The sequence below is a fragment of the Magallana gigas genome, chromosome 9, assembly GCF_963853765.1.
Source record: "Magallana gigas chromosome 9, xbMagGiga1.1, whole genome shotgun sequence".
Lineage (NCBI taxonomy): Eukaryota > Metazoa > Mollusca > Bivalvia > Ostreida > Ostreidae > Magallana > Magallana gigas.
In genome coordinates, this window is record NC_088861.1 from 46,754,076 (window position 1) to 46,769,412 (window position 15,337).

The 15,337-nt window shown below is 34.8% G+C and overlaps 1 protein-coding gene across 2 annotated transcripts; it reads right to left on the minus strand.

Moving 5' to 3' along the window:
• Nucleotides 1-1,670: 1,670 nt before the first annotated feature.
• LOC105342031 (ras-related and estrogen-regulated growth inhibitor) lies at nt 1,671-15,005 on the minus strand. Of its 2 annotated transcripts, none has more exons than XM_011448813.4 (5): nt 14,695-15,005; nt 12,941-13,429; nt 11,788-11,844; nt 3,576-3,649; nt 1,671-2,194 (listed from the first exon to the last, which is right to left on the minus strand). In XM_011448813.4, the coding sequence occupies exons 2-5, from the start codon at nt 13,080-13,082 to the stop codon at nt 1,757-1,759; spliced, it is 711 nt and encodes a 236-aa protein (XP_011447115.2). In that variant the 5' UTR covers nt 13,083-13,429; nt 14,695-15,005; the 3' UTR covers nt 1,671-1,756. The 2 variants fall into 2 exon arrangements, with proteins under 2 accessions (XP_011447115.2, XP_011447114.2); XM_011448812.4 differs by having other exon boundaries at nt 12,941-13,436.
• Nucleotides 15,006-15,337: the final 332 nt, after the last annotated feature.

Consider the following 15,337-nt stretch of genomic DNA (forward strand, 5'->3'; position numbering starts at 1 on the left):
AGCGTGAATGTAATGCGCATGCGCAAGATTGTAAACTCCAAATAAACCAGATGATTTCCGGATTTTGTAAAGGAATTCTCGTTAATTCTTAATTAGCGAAGCTTGATTGAGAAAAAATAAAAGCAAATTGGTAATCTTCAAGTACCAATAATGTTTAAAGTATATAAAACAAAAGACAGTACTAGTAATCTTCCGATATCTCGGTATTAAAGCCCAAAAAATCGAGTCTATTATTTTGAAATAGTAGTATAGATGTCCATTTACGACCAAGTCCACTTATAAATATGTCCATTTACCACCAAGTCTATTTATTACTATGTCCATTTATCACCAAATCTATTATAATATTTCCATTGACCAGGTCTGTTTATAAATATATCCATTTACAACCAACACTATACATTTTTTTTTACCACTGAGTCTGTTTATTGATTTATATTTATATTTGTAAATACATAATATACATGTATTACATTTCATTATATGAATCAATGTGTGCAAACCCAGAAAAGATGACACAGAAGAAAGATGACACAGATGTTATGAAGAAATACAGATGTAATACATATGTAACACAAAGGTTACACAAAAGTAACACAGATGTGACACGGATGTAATACAGATGTAACACGGATGTAATACAGAAGAAACACAGATGTGACACGGATGTAATACAGATGTACATGTAACACGGATGCAATACAGAAGAAACACAGATGTGACACGGATGTAATACAGATGTACATGTAACACGGATGCAATACAGATGTAATACTGAAGTAACACGGATGAAATACACATGTAACACTGATGTAATACAGAAGTAACACAGCTTCATACAAACATTCGTATATATCACAGATAGTGGAGATCAGCATCATAAGCTCCTTAGATTCTTTGATCCGCAGACATACATGCATTGTTACACGGGAGCGGATCAAAAGATCATATCTTGATTTGAATTTTGATGCTCTATTATTGATCCATACAATTTGATTTTTTTTTTGCTTACCACTGAGAAAGTTTGCCACAAATTAGGATTTTTCTCTCGACCATTTAAAGATGTGCTTTTAACTGCTGAAATATTGATATTTATGACAAAGATATTGCATGTATTTTATTCGATTTGTTTTTAGAACAATACCGCTAGAGTTAACAACAGTGTTAAATTCCTGTCAGATAATCTCAAAATTTAACAGCAGTATTTGACTTTTATTTCGGACTTTTCGTGACTATACATCGAGACGGGCGATGTCAAATGTAGGTTGACCTTGACCCTTGTCCTCGGTCAATTAATATCTGACAAGGACCGTAAGGTCACGAGTAAGACCAAAGGCCAAAGTCATTTATTAACAAAATATAATTACATATGATACTATTAGCACTTGATATAACATGGATAATGTATTGAAAATTTCAAAAGACCAACGCTACCTAATATTTTGACATCTTGGGGATCACGGCCATATTACACTTTGAATCGACCGATTACGTCATAAGTATGCATTTAAGCGTTCAACATTGGTAGGAATATTATAAGAGTTGAGACATTTCTTTTTTTTATAATGTATAAGTGAAGTGTATGTTGACAATAGTTCGTATTATTACCATTCCTAACAAAATACTTTTAAAACATTTTCCAATAACACGAAATAGATGAACACTTGCCAACGAGTTGCATAGATGATTTATATGTACATATATACATATTATAAAAAATAAACCTGAATATATATCAATAAATAATAATTATTGGTCAAGCACTAAGAGTTTTTTTAACCGGCGCTTTACCGGAAATGACCTTTTGGATTGCCTGCTTGAACTTCACAGAAGAACTAGTTTTTCTCTGTCGGCCTTCCCGCGCCATTTTGGCACGTCTGTACTCCCGGAATAAGTCTTGGAACATGACGTCAATGTCGGCTACCTGTGTCCAGTCGGCGGCCGACACCTCGTAGAACTTGCAGCCGATCTCGTCAGCAAGCTCCGAGGCATCAGACACCGGAACCTGGCGATCGTGAAGCAAGTCTAATTTATTCCCGACGAGAATTCCGGAAATGTTCGTGGATCTTCGGACGTTTTCGACCTGTTTTTTAAGATTGATGATTTCTTCGAAGCTGTTTCGGTCCGTAATTGAATACACAAAAAGGAAGCAGTCCGCCCACAACGCGTACCCGTCCTTCCATTGGTCAGGCTCCTGTCCAATAGAAACAGACTTCTATACAATCACAGACGGATGAAGAAGTACAACAAATACAGTAAAACTGTTGTGTTTCTAAAGTAATACTCTTTGTAAAATAACACCGGAATCATAGAGCTGTTTAGACTTGGGTCAGAATTTGTATACATTTAAAAACTTTAATTATTACGTGCAAATGTTTTCTTATTGATGCCTTATTGATAATTTAGTCATAATGATATTCAATGGCTTCACATTTAAATGTTAGAGGGACCTAGACACGATTTGAGATAAAAAAAAAAATTATTTTTTATTTGTTATGTATAAAATGCTTTACTGGTGCATTTTAAATGATTGACCAAAATATTGAATGTTAAAGTCAAGTTACAAGCGAGATACAGAGGTAAGAATTGATTGTTATGTAAACAAAGCTCGAGTCATATAGTTGTTTACAAAAAATGTAATGTAGAGAATTACCATTTCTTAGACAAAATGACACGTAAAAACATTTTAAACTTGTTCAATATCTTCATAAATACTATTATCAACAAAAGAAAGATACATTTGATTGAAACTTACACAAATACAACACATATGTAAAAATGACAATATTCGAGTTTTGCTAACAAAACAAAGAATTATGAACTATGTTTCTTGCTTATAACTTGATATTGGACTTTCAAATTTTGACATAGCATTATAAACTTCTATATTTTTTTAGTATAAACATTGAAAATGGAAAAATAAAATTTGAAAATTTTAAGTCAAATCGTGTCTAAGTCAATTAAGTTATGGCCGATACTAGTAAGTCTTTGATGAATGAATTATGAAAAATACTACTACAGTGGTTCATCGGATCAGTTCCATTTGCTGGAAAACTACTGGATAATGGTCTAAGTGGGCCAAAAAGACTGCGATGTTCTGTGTCTTATATTATCAGAGGGGAACTGATGATACACAGTGCAATTGTAATATGTTAAACATGAAATAAAGGACGTATTTAATGTAATATGTAAAACATGAAATAAAGGACGTATTTAATGTAATATGTTAAACATGAAATAAAGGACGTATTTAATGTAATATGTTAAACATGAAATAAAGGACGTATTTAATGTAATATGTAAAACATGAAATAAAGGACGTATTTAATGTAATATGTAAAACATGAAATAAAGGACGTATTTAATGTAATATGTTAAACACGAAATAAAGAACGTATTTAATGTAATATGTTAAACATGAAATAAAGGACGTATTTAATGTAATATGTTAAACATGAAATAAAGGACGTATTTAATGTAATATGTAAAACATGAAATAAAGGACGTATTTAAGATGAGAGGGTTTAGGGGAATGGATAAAAACTGACGAAGGTTCAGAAAGACAGACAACGTACCTGGCCAGCGGTGTCCAAAATCTCTAGTCTGACTTCATCGTCATCAATTGCCGTCTGCAACTTGTAAATACTCTCTGAAAATATACAAGATGGATGTACAAAATATGTTGGGTCCTACATATATCCAAAAAAATACATGCATGTGTGATATTACTTATAAAATAAATACTCCCTGTAAAAATACATATTATATATGTGTGATGTAAATACTCTGTGTATAAATTTATTTATTTGTGACTCTTCTTGTAAATACTCCCTTTAAAAATACATGTATGTGTGATAGTGATTCTTCTTGTAAATACTCTTACTCCCTGTAAAAATACATGTAAAGAGTATATATGTGTGGTTGAGTATGAACGTGGTGATTCGATATTAATTAGCATTTTTAATTTCAAATGCATTTTTTCTTAATATTTGATTGTTTTTGTCATACCATCTAATTTATGATTTTAAATCTTCCCTTTACCCTTCAAAAACAACAAATAGAGAATGTTAAGATTTCGAGTGATTGGTTATTATATATCAAAAACATCATACACCCACAACAGGCACCGCGTACAAATTAATAAAACCCCAATGCACCAATACCAGTTCCTGTTTGTTTTCGTATTATATCGATTAAACCTGACGTTCTGCAGAAAATCGGTGAATGCATTTTGCTGTCCTTGACTATTTCATGAAAGAAATCAAATTACGCTATCTGTTGATCGAAGGTGAAGGGAAGAATTCTTTTAAATGTACGAGAGGTTCCACTCTGACATCTTGTCTCTTTCAATGAAAGTAAAACTAGAAACTATTATATAAGAGCGAGGCTCATTAGATTTCCGGTTACTAAGTTTGATGGCAAAGATAATGGAAGATGATCTTAAATACCACGGATATTGAAAGGGAATATCAATTACTATATCAACTCTTCTTTTTCTTTGACAGGAATGTATTAATTTTTTGCTCAGAAAGTGCAGCTGTATTTTTTTTCCATTCGTTTGAGGAATTTTTTTTCGGTGCGTTGTTTCCGGTAAGAGATGATAAGAATTGGCAGGGTCTGCTCTATTGCAATCGTATAGCCTTCAAAAAATCTCGTCTTGTTTTTATTCATTTTATTTTTATTATTTATTTTATTTTTCATTTTTTTTTTAAAGAAATTGGTAAAATTTTGATTGCTTGAAGTGTAATTTTGATTGCTTGAAGTGTCGTATAAAAGTGAACAGAATCCACTTTATGGTATAGTTTGTTCTTTGTGCTCAAGACATTTGTTTCCCATTTTAAAAGTTAAAATGCCATTTCAAGTTTCGTAGCCTTATTCACAATCACAGCATAGATAGAGCCATGTTTTTGGTTTAATTACTTTAATTACATATCATGCCTGCATATGTGCTGACATAAATCAGTATAACAGTTATAGTACTCGTACTATAGGAAGGACAGGCCAAGTCTCGAGAGCAGTAAAGGTACTCCCCACCCCCGTTAACGTTACATATCCTTTTAATATGTCCTTCACGCCATTAAAGGCACTGGACACGATTTGAAATGAAATTTTTATTTTTTATGTATAATATGGATTACTGGTGCATTTTAAATGATTGACCATTATATTGAATGTTAAAGTCAAGTTACAAGCGAGATACAGAGGTAAAAATTGATTGTTATGTAAACAAAGCTCGAGTTTTATAGTTGTTTACAAAAAATGTATTGTAGAGAATTACCATTTCTTAGACAAAATGACACGTAAAAATAATTTAAACTAATTCAATATCTTCCAAAATATTATTATTAACAGAAGAAAGATACATTTGATTGAAACTTACACCAATACTATATATATATGTGTGTAAAAAATGACAATATTAGAGCTTTGTTTACAAAACAAAGAATTATAAACTCCGTATCTTGTTTATAATTTGATATTTGACTTTCACATTTTGTCATAGCATTATAAACTTCAGGTTTCAATACTACATGTAGGCTAAACATAAAAAGCTTAAGTATACGGGGATTTTGTGAATGTACCCTAAATGATAGCGTTAACTGTTTGAGGTGTCCCAAATACTTCCGAATATATAAAAGATGTTAACATTTCCCATTAAGGATCTCTTCACAAGAAATGTGTTCTCGTTCTTGAGAATGCGATTTTCTCTTGGTAATATCAGATGACGTGACAATGAAGAAATCTTGGATTATCTTGAAATCTTGAGAATATCCTAGCTGCAGGTCTGTAGCTCCAGGTCTGAAAAAATTCGGAAGGACGACTTGGGAGCTACACTGCCTCCCATAGTAAAAAACTGCAATTGACGGCGCCCAAAAATTTCCTCATGATGTTGAATGGAATCTAGAATCGCACATTAATTCATACTATCGACATATATATATATATATATATATATATATATATATATATATATATATATATATATATATATATATATATATATATATATATATATATATATATCATTATGTCACGCATCTGAATTTATTACATCTATCGTTGTCTTATCATCACACAAAGTGTTACTTCCCAACAATTATATCGCTAAAACTTTGACAAAGATAAACGATTTCATGGCATGTATGAAGAAAAATTGCTCTTGAAAGTACATAAAAAATCGTTTGATTTTTTTGTTTACTAAATGATTGCTTTGATCAATTCCAATAATATCAAACATTTTTTTTTAAAAAGGATGAAAAGAATCCTTGAACAGCAGACTACACTGTAATGCATGCTTTAATTGGACATCTCCTTAAGTTAAACGAATCCTGCACGTGTAAAAATTAGACATTTGCACTTGTGCTATAGTTACTAATAATAACTATAACAGAAATACTAGATACATCAGAGACCCCTCCCCACCTCCGAAATCTGACCTAATGTTTAATGCTAGAGTAACTTGCTAATGTTGACACGTAATAAGCTGTTAAAGATTGTTTTGACGCGTAATTTTTCCTTAGCTGACGTTGATGAGTAGCTTAATATGACGCAGTCTTCGACTCTGATATTAACTCGATTTTTTAAACCAATAACGCTCATTGTCTGTACAATATATAAATTGATAACAACGTCAGATTAGTACTTCAGGCGCGAGGTATAGACATTTTGGATGCATTGCACAACATAACTTGCAACATACGACGACCTATTGAATAAATGCTATTTTTTTTATCAGCTACCTTATGGATGCTGAATACATTGATTGAAATAATATCACTTCAAGAGACTAAAATAAATTCAAGACCTATTTTATAGGCCTCACTTCTGTGTAAATCGCAGTCCGAATTAATAAATGATAGCATTTTCAATTTTAAAAAGGTGTGCCATCTACAAATTGTATTGTAGGTCCTCTGATCCATAATCGCCACGCATTGAATTGCGTGTTTAATTTCATTTTGGTATAATCTTAATTTGTTATATTAAACTTCCTTTTCAAATAGAGACGTTGGAGAGCCTGTTACATCACGTGACGCCTGTTACATCACGTGACGCCTGTTTTGCTGTTATAGGGGTTTAGATTTTCAGCTGTAAACCCCAAAGTTTGTGGCTACAAAGGGTGTATCTAAATTTAAAGATTTGTTAAGAGGAATTGGCAGAGAGGGTGTATAATAAGGTTTATACAAGTACATTCACCGAGGCATTATCTGGAGCGAGAGCTTGGCTCTTGATTTGCCACAAAATTTATTTTCTTTTTGTTGAATACTATCTGTGTAACATTTTGTTATAAGATATCAATGATAGTTATGTATGAGTAATAGATTACTACATGTAGGGAATGTAGATCGTTATCTGATGATATCGTATAAAGATTTATGAGTTTAGATTTGAACTCTAGAAAAAAGTTCTAGAAGAGATTGATGAAGGACCATCGTGCATGTTTACATGTATGTACATTTACAAGTATATAAAGGAACCGTCAACATGAGGCAACGTTGGGTATTTTAGTAAACAATAAATTTTCATAATAGGTTCGATTAATAGTTAAAAGGATTAATAGATTAAAAAATGCGTTTGTTCTTGGTACTTGATTTCTCCTTACTGTCTGTAGTGGGCACATTTTATAAAATCTAATTATTTGTAATCTTAGTTATACCGTGAGGACGTGTGTTCAGAGTATTTATTGCTGTATGCACCTATGCAGTCTTTTGCGACTGTAAAAATAAACTCGAAAGGACATATAACAACAGATTTGTGAGTGCATTACTATCAGCACGATGTGTTCAAAAGATATGATATTTGATCAGAATTATGACCCAGGTTTTTTTAAAACTTAGTTATAATAAATGTCAATAAATGGATTGTATCAGACACGATCAAACAGTAAACAAAGCACTGGATGGCCGAGATACTGGGAACCTATATCTGAGGTGGATTTTTTTTTTACACCGAACCGTGGATCTTCACAGCGTATGTAACTCATCACCACGTGTATCTCACTGGTTTATCGGTGATATAAACAGCAACTACAATGAAATAAACACGACCGCCTCGGCGATGTTACACCTGATATATTACAGCGCACTCAGTGATTTTTTTCATACTTAACATCTTGTTAATATAATGTAAGTACAACGTAACATCAATATATGACGATACGGCCGTTCTGAATCCTCGGTGTTTTACGTTTCTAGGGCTATAGACGTGTCAAGTGCCTCTCGAGTCTTGCTAATATTCAATATCAAGTGTCTGCTAGTTAACGTTATTATGCCTGCCGTGAAGCTACATTAGACTTTCACTAGAAACCTTTGATATTTGTTTCTGATCCGGGACCAGAAACTCTTGGCTAGCGAAGATGGCTGTTTGACAGGGGAATGCTTTTAAGATACCATTAATATTTCTTTAATAATATTCCCTCCCAATTATTTCAGTGAACAATTTTATAGAAAAGGACTGAAATTGCTAATATAATAGTTACTACATACAGTACAATGGGATCAAAGACTTCTTTGTTGCAGAAGTTTCATTGGCTAAAAGAGATAATGCCGTAATCTGGATTTGACATTTGACGTTTGATTGGCGCTTCTTAAAGGGTCGATAACTCTGACCGCCCGTACATTCCCAGATTAAGTTAGGCTAGAACGTCAATTTTTCAAGTTTACAAGGCATCACAAGAAAGGGAGCGAATATGACGTCATGTAGCTTCATTGACCTACTTTATCGGTCATTGATCTTCACGCGGTTCGTTATTTTTTATAACATACATGTATAAAGAATTATTGGCGAGTTATGTCATCTCCATTTTACGGAACCTCAAATGATCACGTGGGTCACAAGGGACATCACGTGACTGATAGAGTTCGCGTTATTGCAAGTTTTTCAATATGAGTAAGATTTGACAACAATTACAATCTATTAGTATCCAAACTTTTGCTGATTTTCTAAGATCATGTTAAGGTTGTTAGCGGTGTCCACAGCAATAGAACCACGTGTCTTCACAGACAGGTACTGTCGGTGAGTACTCCATGAATCACGGCTACATGTACAAACAGTCTTACTGTAAGTTTCATCTCAAGCATGCATCTGTTTGTCTAAAGGTCATTGGGAATTTAACTTCAAAAGGAATTAAAATCCTAGGAATGTCATAAAAATCACACATTTCTATTTTTCTGCAAATAATGTACGCGCCTTCTCTTTAAAAGGTTTAGTGGTCGACACATTATCCATCAGATTTACTAGTACATGTACCTTAAAATTGAGATTAAGATTGTTAAGCCTTAAACTACTGAGTATCAAATAGTAAAGTAAAATTCCAAAAGTTGCAGCTTTAAAATTAAAAATTCATTCTTTAGTTATATCTTTATATAAAGGCCTCCTCCAAAAGGAGATTTATAAATTCTACCATCTCTAGCCCTCTTAATCTCAGGTCGTTTTTTTGTTTTTGTTTTTTTTACTTCTGTTAAATCAACCCCAAAACATGGACCACTTGTTTGGTTTATGGCAATTAAGGGACCGTTTCAAAATATATAAGGGTCTGACTTTACAACCACCGTCTACCAACCGACTACAGTAATACGGATATATTGAAATAATTTGCATGGTCTCCTGAATTTCAATATATCCGGAGTAGGATGTACTAAGTAGCTAGATATGAGTGAAATATTCTCGACTAGATCATTAACAACAATCGACCAGATCTTATATAGGCCTACATTACGTGAGATCTTATATAGGCCTACATTACGTGAGATCTTATATAGGCCTACATTACGTGAGATCTTATATAGGCCTACATTACGTGAGATCTTATATAGGCCTACATTACGTGAGATCTTATATAGGCCTACATTACGTGAGATCTCATATAGGCCTACATTACGTGAGAAATCTTCACAATCAAACCATACATCGGCATACTTATGTTTCTATTTCTATAAGAAGGTCATGTATAGTTTATTTATTAAAACTCAAAATACAAGCTGCACCGCGTCGGCCTCTTCATTAGAACTTGGATTACCGTGAGTGATTACAAGTACATTAGACTGGATTATTGGATTATCCCGGGAGGATGAATAAAACAACATGGCGGCCACTGCACGTGATACAATGCAATAAATGCCGTTAAAACATCGTTGATGTGTGAAGGATTTTCAAATTTGGATACCAGGGTCGGGATAAGACGGTGTGAGTCGTTATCAGCTATTAGGATGGCGTTATACATGATCACCCGGCCAACCCGAGAACAACCCCCTCCATCCCCCTAGCCTCATCAGACAGAGTTCCCGTGACCGCGCGGGGTCACTGAGTGTGAGCCGGTATCTCCCCTCCCCCCAGCGTTAATTTTCCGGCCAGTTATTCTCCGATTAGGTCGTGTTTGTTCACCGTTCTGAGGCTGATTAAAACCTAATCTACTGGCGGCTCAGCGGCTCATTTCCGAAGTCACAGTGATCTAGCTGATCTGTGTTTGCAATTAATAAACAAGTACATTCACCGATTAGCTTAAAACAAGCGTTAAAAGTACAGAGAATTACGTCCGAATTTCCTCTGTAAGAGTGTACTAGGTTTGATATGTATAAACAGCGCTCTAAGGAGTAAGTGAAGATGGCTAATCGTCTCCACGGGGTCACATGTTATAAGGAGTTCTGTACGTATTGGTGCGTAATAAAATAAAACTTGTATTTTTCTGAAATCGGCAGTAATCTCTACAGGATTCATTGGCGTGGAGAGAGAGAGAGAGAGAGATTTACTATACATGTATATAAAATAAAGAATTAGACATACATTGTATGAAAAAAAATGTTATAAAGTCTTATTAATATAAACAAGTAATCAAAACCGATTAAAAGTAAAGGACATAACAAGCGACACTTTAGGCGGTGGCAGTGGACAACTTGTCAGTGAGATAATGTCATTATGTCAGCGAGAGAATGTCACTTTGTCAGTGAGAGAATGTCACTGTCAGGGAGAGAATGTCACTTTGTCAGTGAGAGAATGTCACTGTCAGGGAGAGAATGTCACTGTCAGTGAGAGAATGTCATTGTTAGTGAGAGAATGTCACTCTATCAGCGTCTTAGCTAAATAGTTCGTTTGATTCTGATATTCCATGGGTCATAGCGAGTGATGTCAAAATCACTACGCATTGAAATGTCGGTTAAATCAGTTTTAAAACACAACCTTTAAAAATATGTTCCTGAAATAACTGCTCATACCTCATTCATAACCATAATTAACAATTCTTTAAATTAAGTGCACTTATTATAAAGCTGCATGCAATGCTATTTCGGGAATGCGGCTGCGGAAAACTAGAGAAAACTTTATTGGTTTTTTTCTTTAAATCTAAAATACATCCTATAATTTCTCAATCAAGAACTTGCTGTGAAAATCCCATTCCAACAGTTTAATATCACCTTGACCTAAATTTATTTTTTTTGTGGCGGTGATAATTTGGAGGGAATCAATGAGGAATCGTTCTAGGGCCCCTCTTATCACCAGCGCCTGTCTGTGCGTATCTCAGGAAATCTAAAACAAGTTTCACATATAATCACGGAAAATGGGATTTTATCGAATTAAAAAAAATCTTTAAAAATCAACCCTCTGTTGACCTCGCTGAAGACCTTATCATAAGAGTATGCAATCTTCAAGTTACAACCATGGCATATCTGAAAGTTTATACATTTTAAGAAGTCAAATCATAACGTAATCTCTCTCTCTCTCTCTCTCTCTCTCTCTCTCTCTCTCTCTCTCTCTCTCTCATATTTAAGTCACAAAGGCCAGATAAAAAAGACTCACCAAGAGTTGGACAGTATTCCCCGATGAAGCGCTTTGTCAAGTACCGCACAGTTAAAGCTGAAAGATGGACGAATATATCTTGTACGTATGCTTTTATTCACACAAAAAAAGACAATTAATTAGCTGAGGTTTAGACGATTTTAAAACTTTGCTGTTCTCCATTTTCTATGAAAGAGGTTAATTCCTTTTAGGAATGTCATAATCGTGGCGGGAATAGACAAACTGCGTTTGAGCTTTTCCCCTTTTTATATTTAACAATTATTATCAAGAGTTAATATCTGAAGCTAATTAAGACCAGTACCGCCCGGTTCATTAGAATTCCTGGGAGTTTGTTCTGTGAATCCATGCACGCTTCTCCAACTCTTAAAAATTCTCTAGAAATACGCTGATCAAAAAAATGTTTCTTTATACTGCCGTGGTCTGTACAAACTGAGTTTATCATGGTACAATTTAACAGAGAGTATAGAATAATTGCCATTTTTTAAAATGAAATTGTCAACAACAAAATTGATGAATAAAAATCTCATCTGCTGAATAAATTGGAAAGTACTAGGCCCTAATGAAGTTTTCAATGACCCCATTTTTGTTTTTATATTGTTCCGAGTGATGGATTGTCAACAAATTATCCATAACATGTGCCTCGAAATTTTGAACATGTTATTTTTAAGCCATAGAATATTATTTAGTGAAGAAAAAATCCAAATATAAAGTGTTTCAGTTTTAAAGTTCGATTTTTTTTCAATATTTTTATACATAGTTCTTCATCTTAAGAACATTATTTAAGCCTATTACATGTATCATGCTGTAATTTTTAAATTACTTGGTGGGTGTAAATACAAAATTTACAACATGACAACTGTTGTCAAGTTGAAAATTTTGTATTCACACCCACCCAGTAAATTCAAGCAAAATTTACATGACACTATCTTCATGACCAGTGCCCCTTTAGTCTAGAATATTTTAGTACATCACAAGCATTTTATATTGCAGTTTTACAAATTACTCTTTTAAATCTGATTGTCCTAGTCATGGCCAAAATTTTCTTGAAATTAATTTAAAATTCATATAAGAAATAATTTTGCAGCTATCTGTCATGATTTCAAAGTAAGGTCAACCATCAATGAAGAGAGCTCGTTAGGGTTAATTTACTCACCCGTTTTACCGACCCCTGGACAGCCAAGAACGACAACTTTGCACACGTTGTTTTCACTGATAGACTGACCTCGACCTTTACTTCCATTTGACCCTGACCCCCGATAGCTCATCACAGCGGCATTCACCCCGTGAATTGTCATCTAGATCCTATATACAGAGACACGCGGGAATTCTAAAGCTGAAAATCAAGGCTTTGTCCTCCGATCCCTCTGTTGTGTTGAATAATTATCCGTTCTTTGAGTGAACCCTGACTTTGGTAATCCACAGACACGTTTATGTTGTATGAAAGCTATTCACTGCTCCTCACGCGATGATATCGGGCATGACGTCATGAACTGGTCTCTCTTAGATGTGCGGTTTTTCAAATCCAGGTGGCGTGCGCCGGATCCGCGGTGAAGCCTCTCTCTGCCGCCGTGAGTGGGATGAACCTTTGTCTTGGTCTGACAGCCTCGGTTTAGTTTTTCTTCTCTTGACGACTAGCACCTTTCTAAATACTCCAGAGAAAAGAGAGAATGTTACATAGAAGAGACTAGGCAAACGGTGACGAAATCTGGGGCATCACGTAGACATATGAAGGTTTTGCCCCCGTTATATGAATGTTTATATCCCTAAAACATAGGTGTGTTATTCGCTGCGAGGGGTTTAAAAAATCATATCTGCTTATCAAACATGCTTATGCTACACAAACAAAATTTTGGATGTGGTGATAACACAATACGATTGACAGCTTATTAAAGCTGGGATAAGTTTTAATCCAAATAAACATATTTGTGAGTCTCCCGTGATGAAGCTGACGAAATATCCCAACAGTAGCACCCAGTGAATCCCTGATTACTTAAAATTCGGTAGCACTTAGTGAATCTGTGAATACGTATTGGATGAGAGAGAGAGAGAGAGTGAGAGAGAGAGAGAGAGAGAGAGAGAGCAGACAGACAGACAGACAGACAGCGAGAGAGACGGGCAGACAGAGGGAGAGAGAGACCTGTATACAGGCACTTAGCATCGTTTTTGAAAGTGGAAAGGGATCCAAAAAATCTTGACAAGCAAAGAAAAAGGGGGGGAGGAGGTCACTTTACAAAATCCTGAAAAAATCCTAATTCGTGGGGGGGGGGGGGGGTGTATACCTTTAATCTTTAAATCTTCAGTTTGACTGTTTGTTTCCTTATTTTCTTTTTTTCAATTCAATTTTTTTACATGGTCCCATAAAAATGGGGGGGGGGGGGAATCCATGTTCATTCAATTTTTTGTATATAAATTTAAGAAAAATCTTTGCTGCGCAAAAAAGTGGGTGGGGGGAACCCCCCTGCCCCCCCCCCCCCCTCCCCGATGCTACGTGCCTGGTATAACGAGCTTCCTGTATATATATCCACACACTGTACAATGTAAACAGGTCCTGATCTCCTGATTATAACAAAGCCTAGCTATAGTTTTTCCCCTGTAGCTTTATAGGTTCATTCGTTATCCTGTAATAAGCTGTGTATCAGCCAAGCATGTAATAGCCAAAAGACGATAATAAGGGAATTATGGTTTTCATTAACAAGGTTTTTCAAAAATCAGGAAAAATAGTATATTTCCGTGCCTGTTTTTCTTTAAAAAAAAATAACCGTTGCAAAACCAGTTTTTCTTTAAAAAATAACCGTTGCAAAACCATTATTAAAAAATTATCTTCCTTAACAAGAAGGGTCAGGCTGGAGGGGGGGGGGGTACAAAGCCACCATAAACCCCTTCCCCTATACCGGAGGAAAAACTTACCGTTGCTCGCTAATCGCCTCGCACCCCACGGCTTCTGAGAGACTCCTGAGGATCAATGCACCGCTAATTCGGGTCTCTACCAGCTGATAAGAGCAGGTTTATATATTTTTAAATGTTTCCTCTCAATGGAATTTTGGCGTGGAATCTTTTTCAAACTGGGTTCTAAACTATTTTATCATCCACTGAGGAGCAAGCTTTCAGCCCCCGAGATGCCCCTGATAATGCCTCCCTTTGGTCGGGGAAAGACTTATCATTTTTCGGTCACCACTCCAAGCCTTTTACTTACTCGGTAGATAATTGTTCAACAAATAGCTTGAGATTACTGCCTTCAGTATCTGTTAAAGCGAAGGCCAGTCTTGTTTATAAATTGATTGAAATTTTGAAACGGAAATTTTAGCAACAGCACCTTAAAAACAGCAACAGCGCGCAATTCGATCAACAACATTAAAATTACCCGACAAAATCCAAAGACACTGGTGAAATATGAAATCCATTCTAAAAAAGGGTGTGGTCAACATGCGAAAGCATTCGAATGAGTTTGTATTTTGGTGTTATCTTAGATACATGTATCTACACTTAAATGATTCTTGATTAGTAATTACTTGTTATAGCATGATCAAGGGTGGCTTATAAGTCAAATGTT

Excerpts from the sequence above, each read along its gene's own strand:
- LOC105342031 (XM_011448813.4), bottom strand. The coding sequence starts at position 13,082 with ATGACAATTCACGGGGTGAATGCCGCTGTGATGAGCTATCGGGGGTCA. Across the intron at positions 3,650-11,787 it reads GGAATACTGTCCAACTCTTG|AGAGTATTTACAAGTTGCAG; the intron begins GTGAGTCTTTTT and ends GTATATTTTCAG. Across the intron at positions 2,195-3,575 it reads TTTTGGACACCGCTGGCCAG|GAGCCTGACCAATGGAAGGA; the intron begins GTACGTTGTCTG and ends TCTATTGGACAG.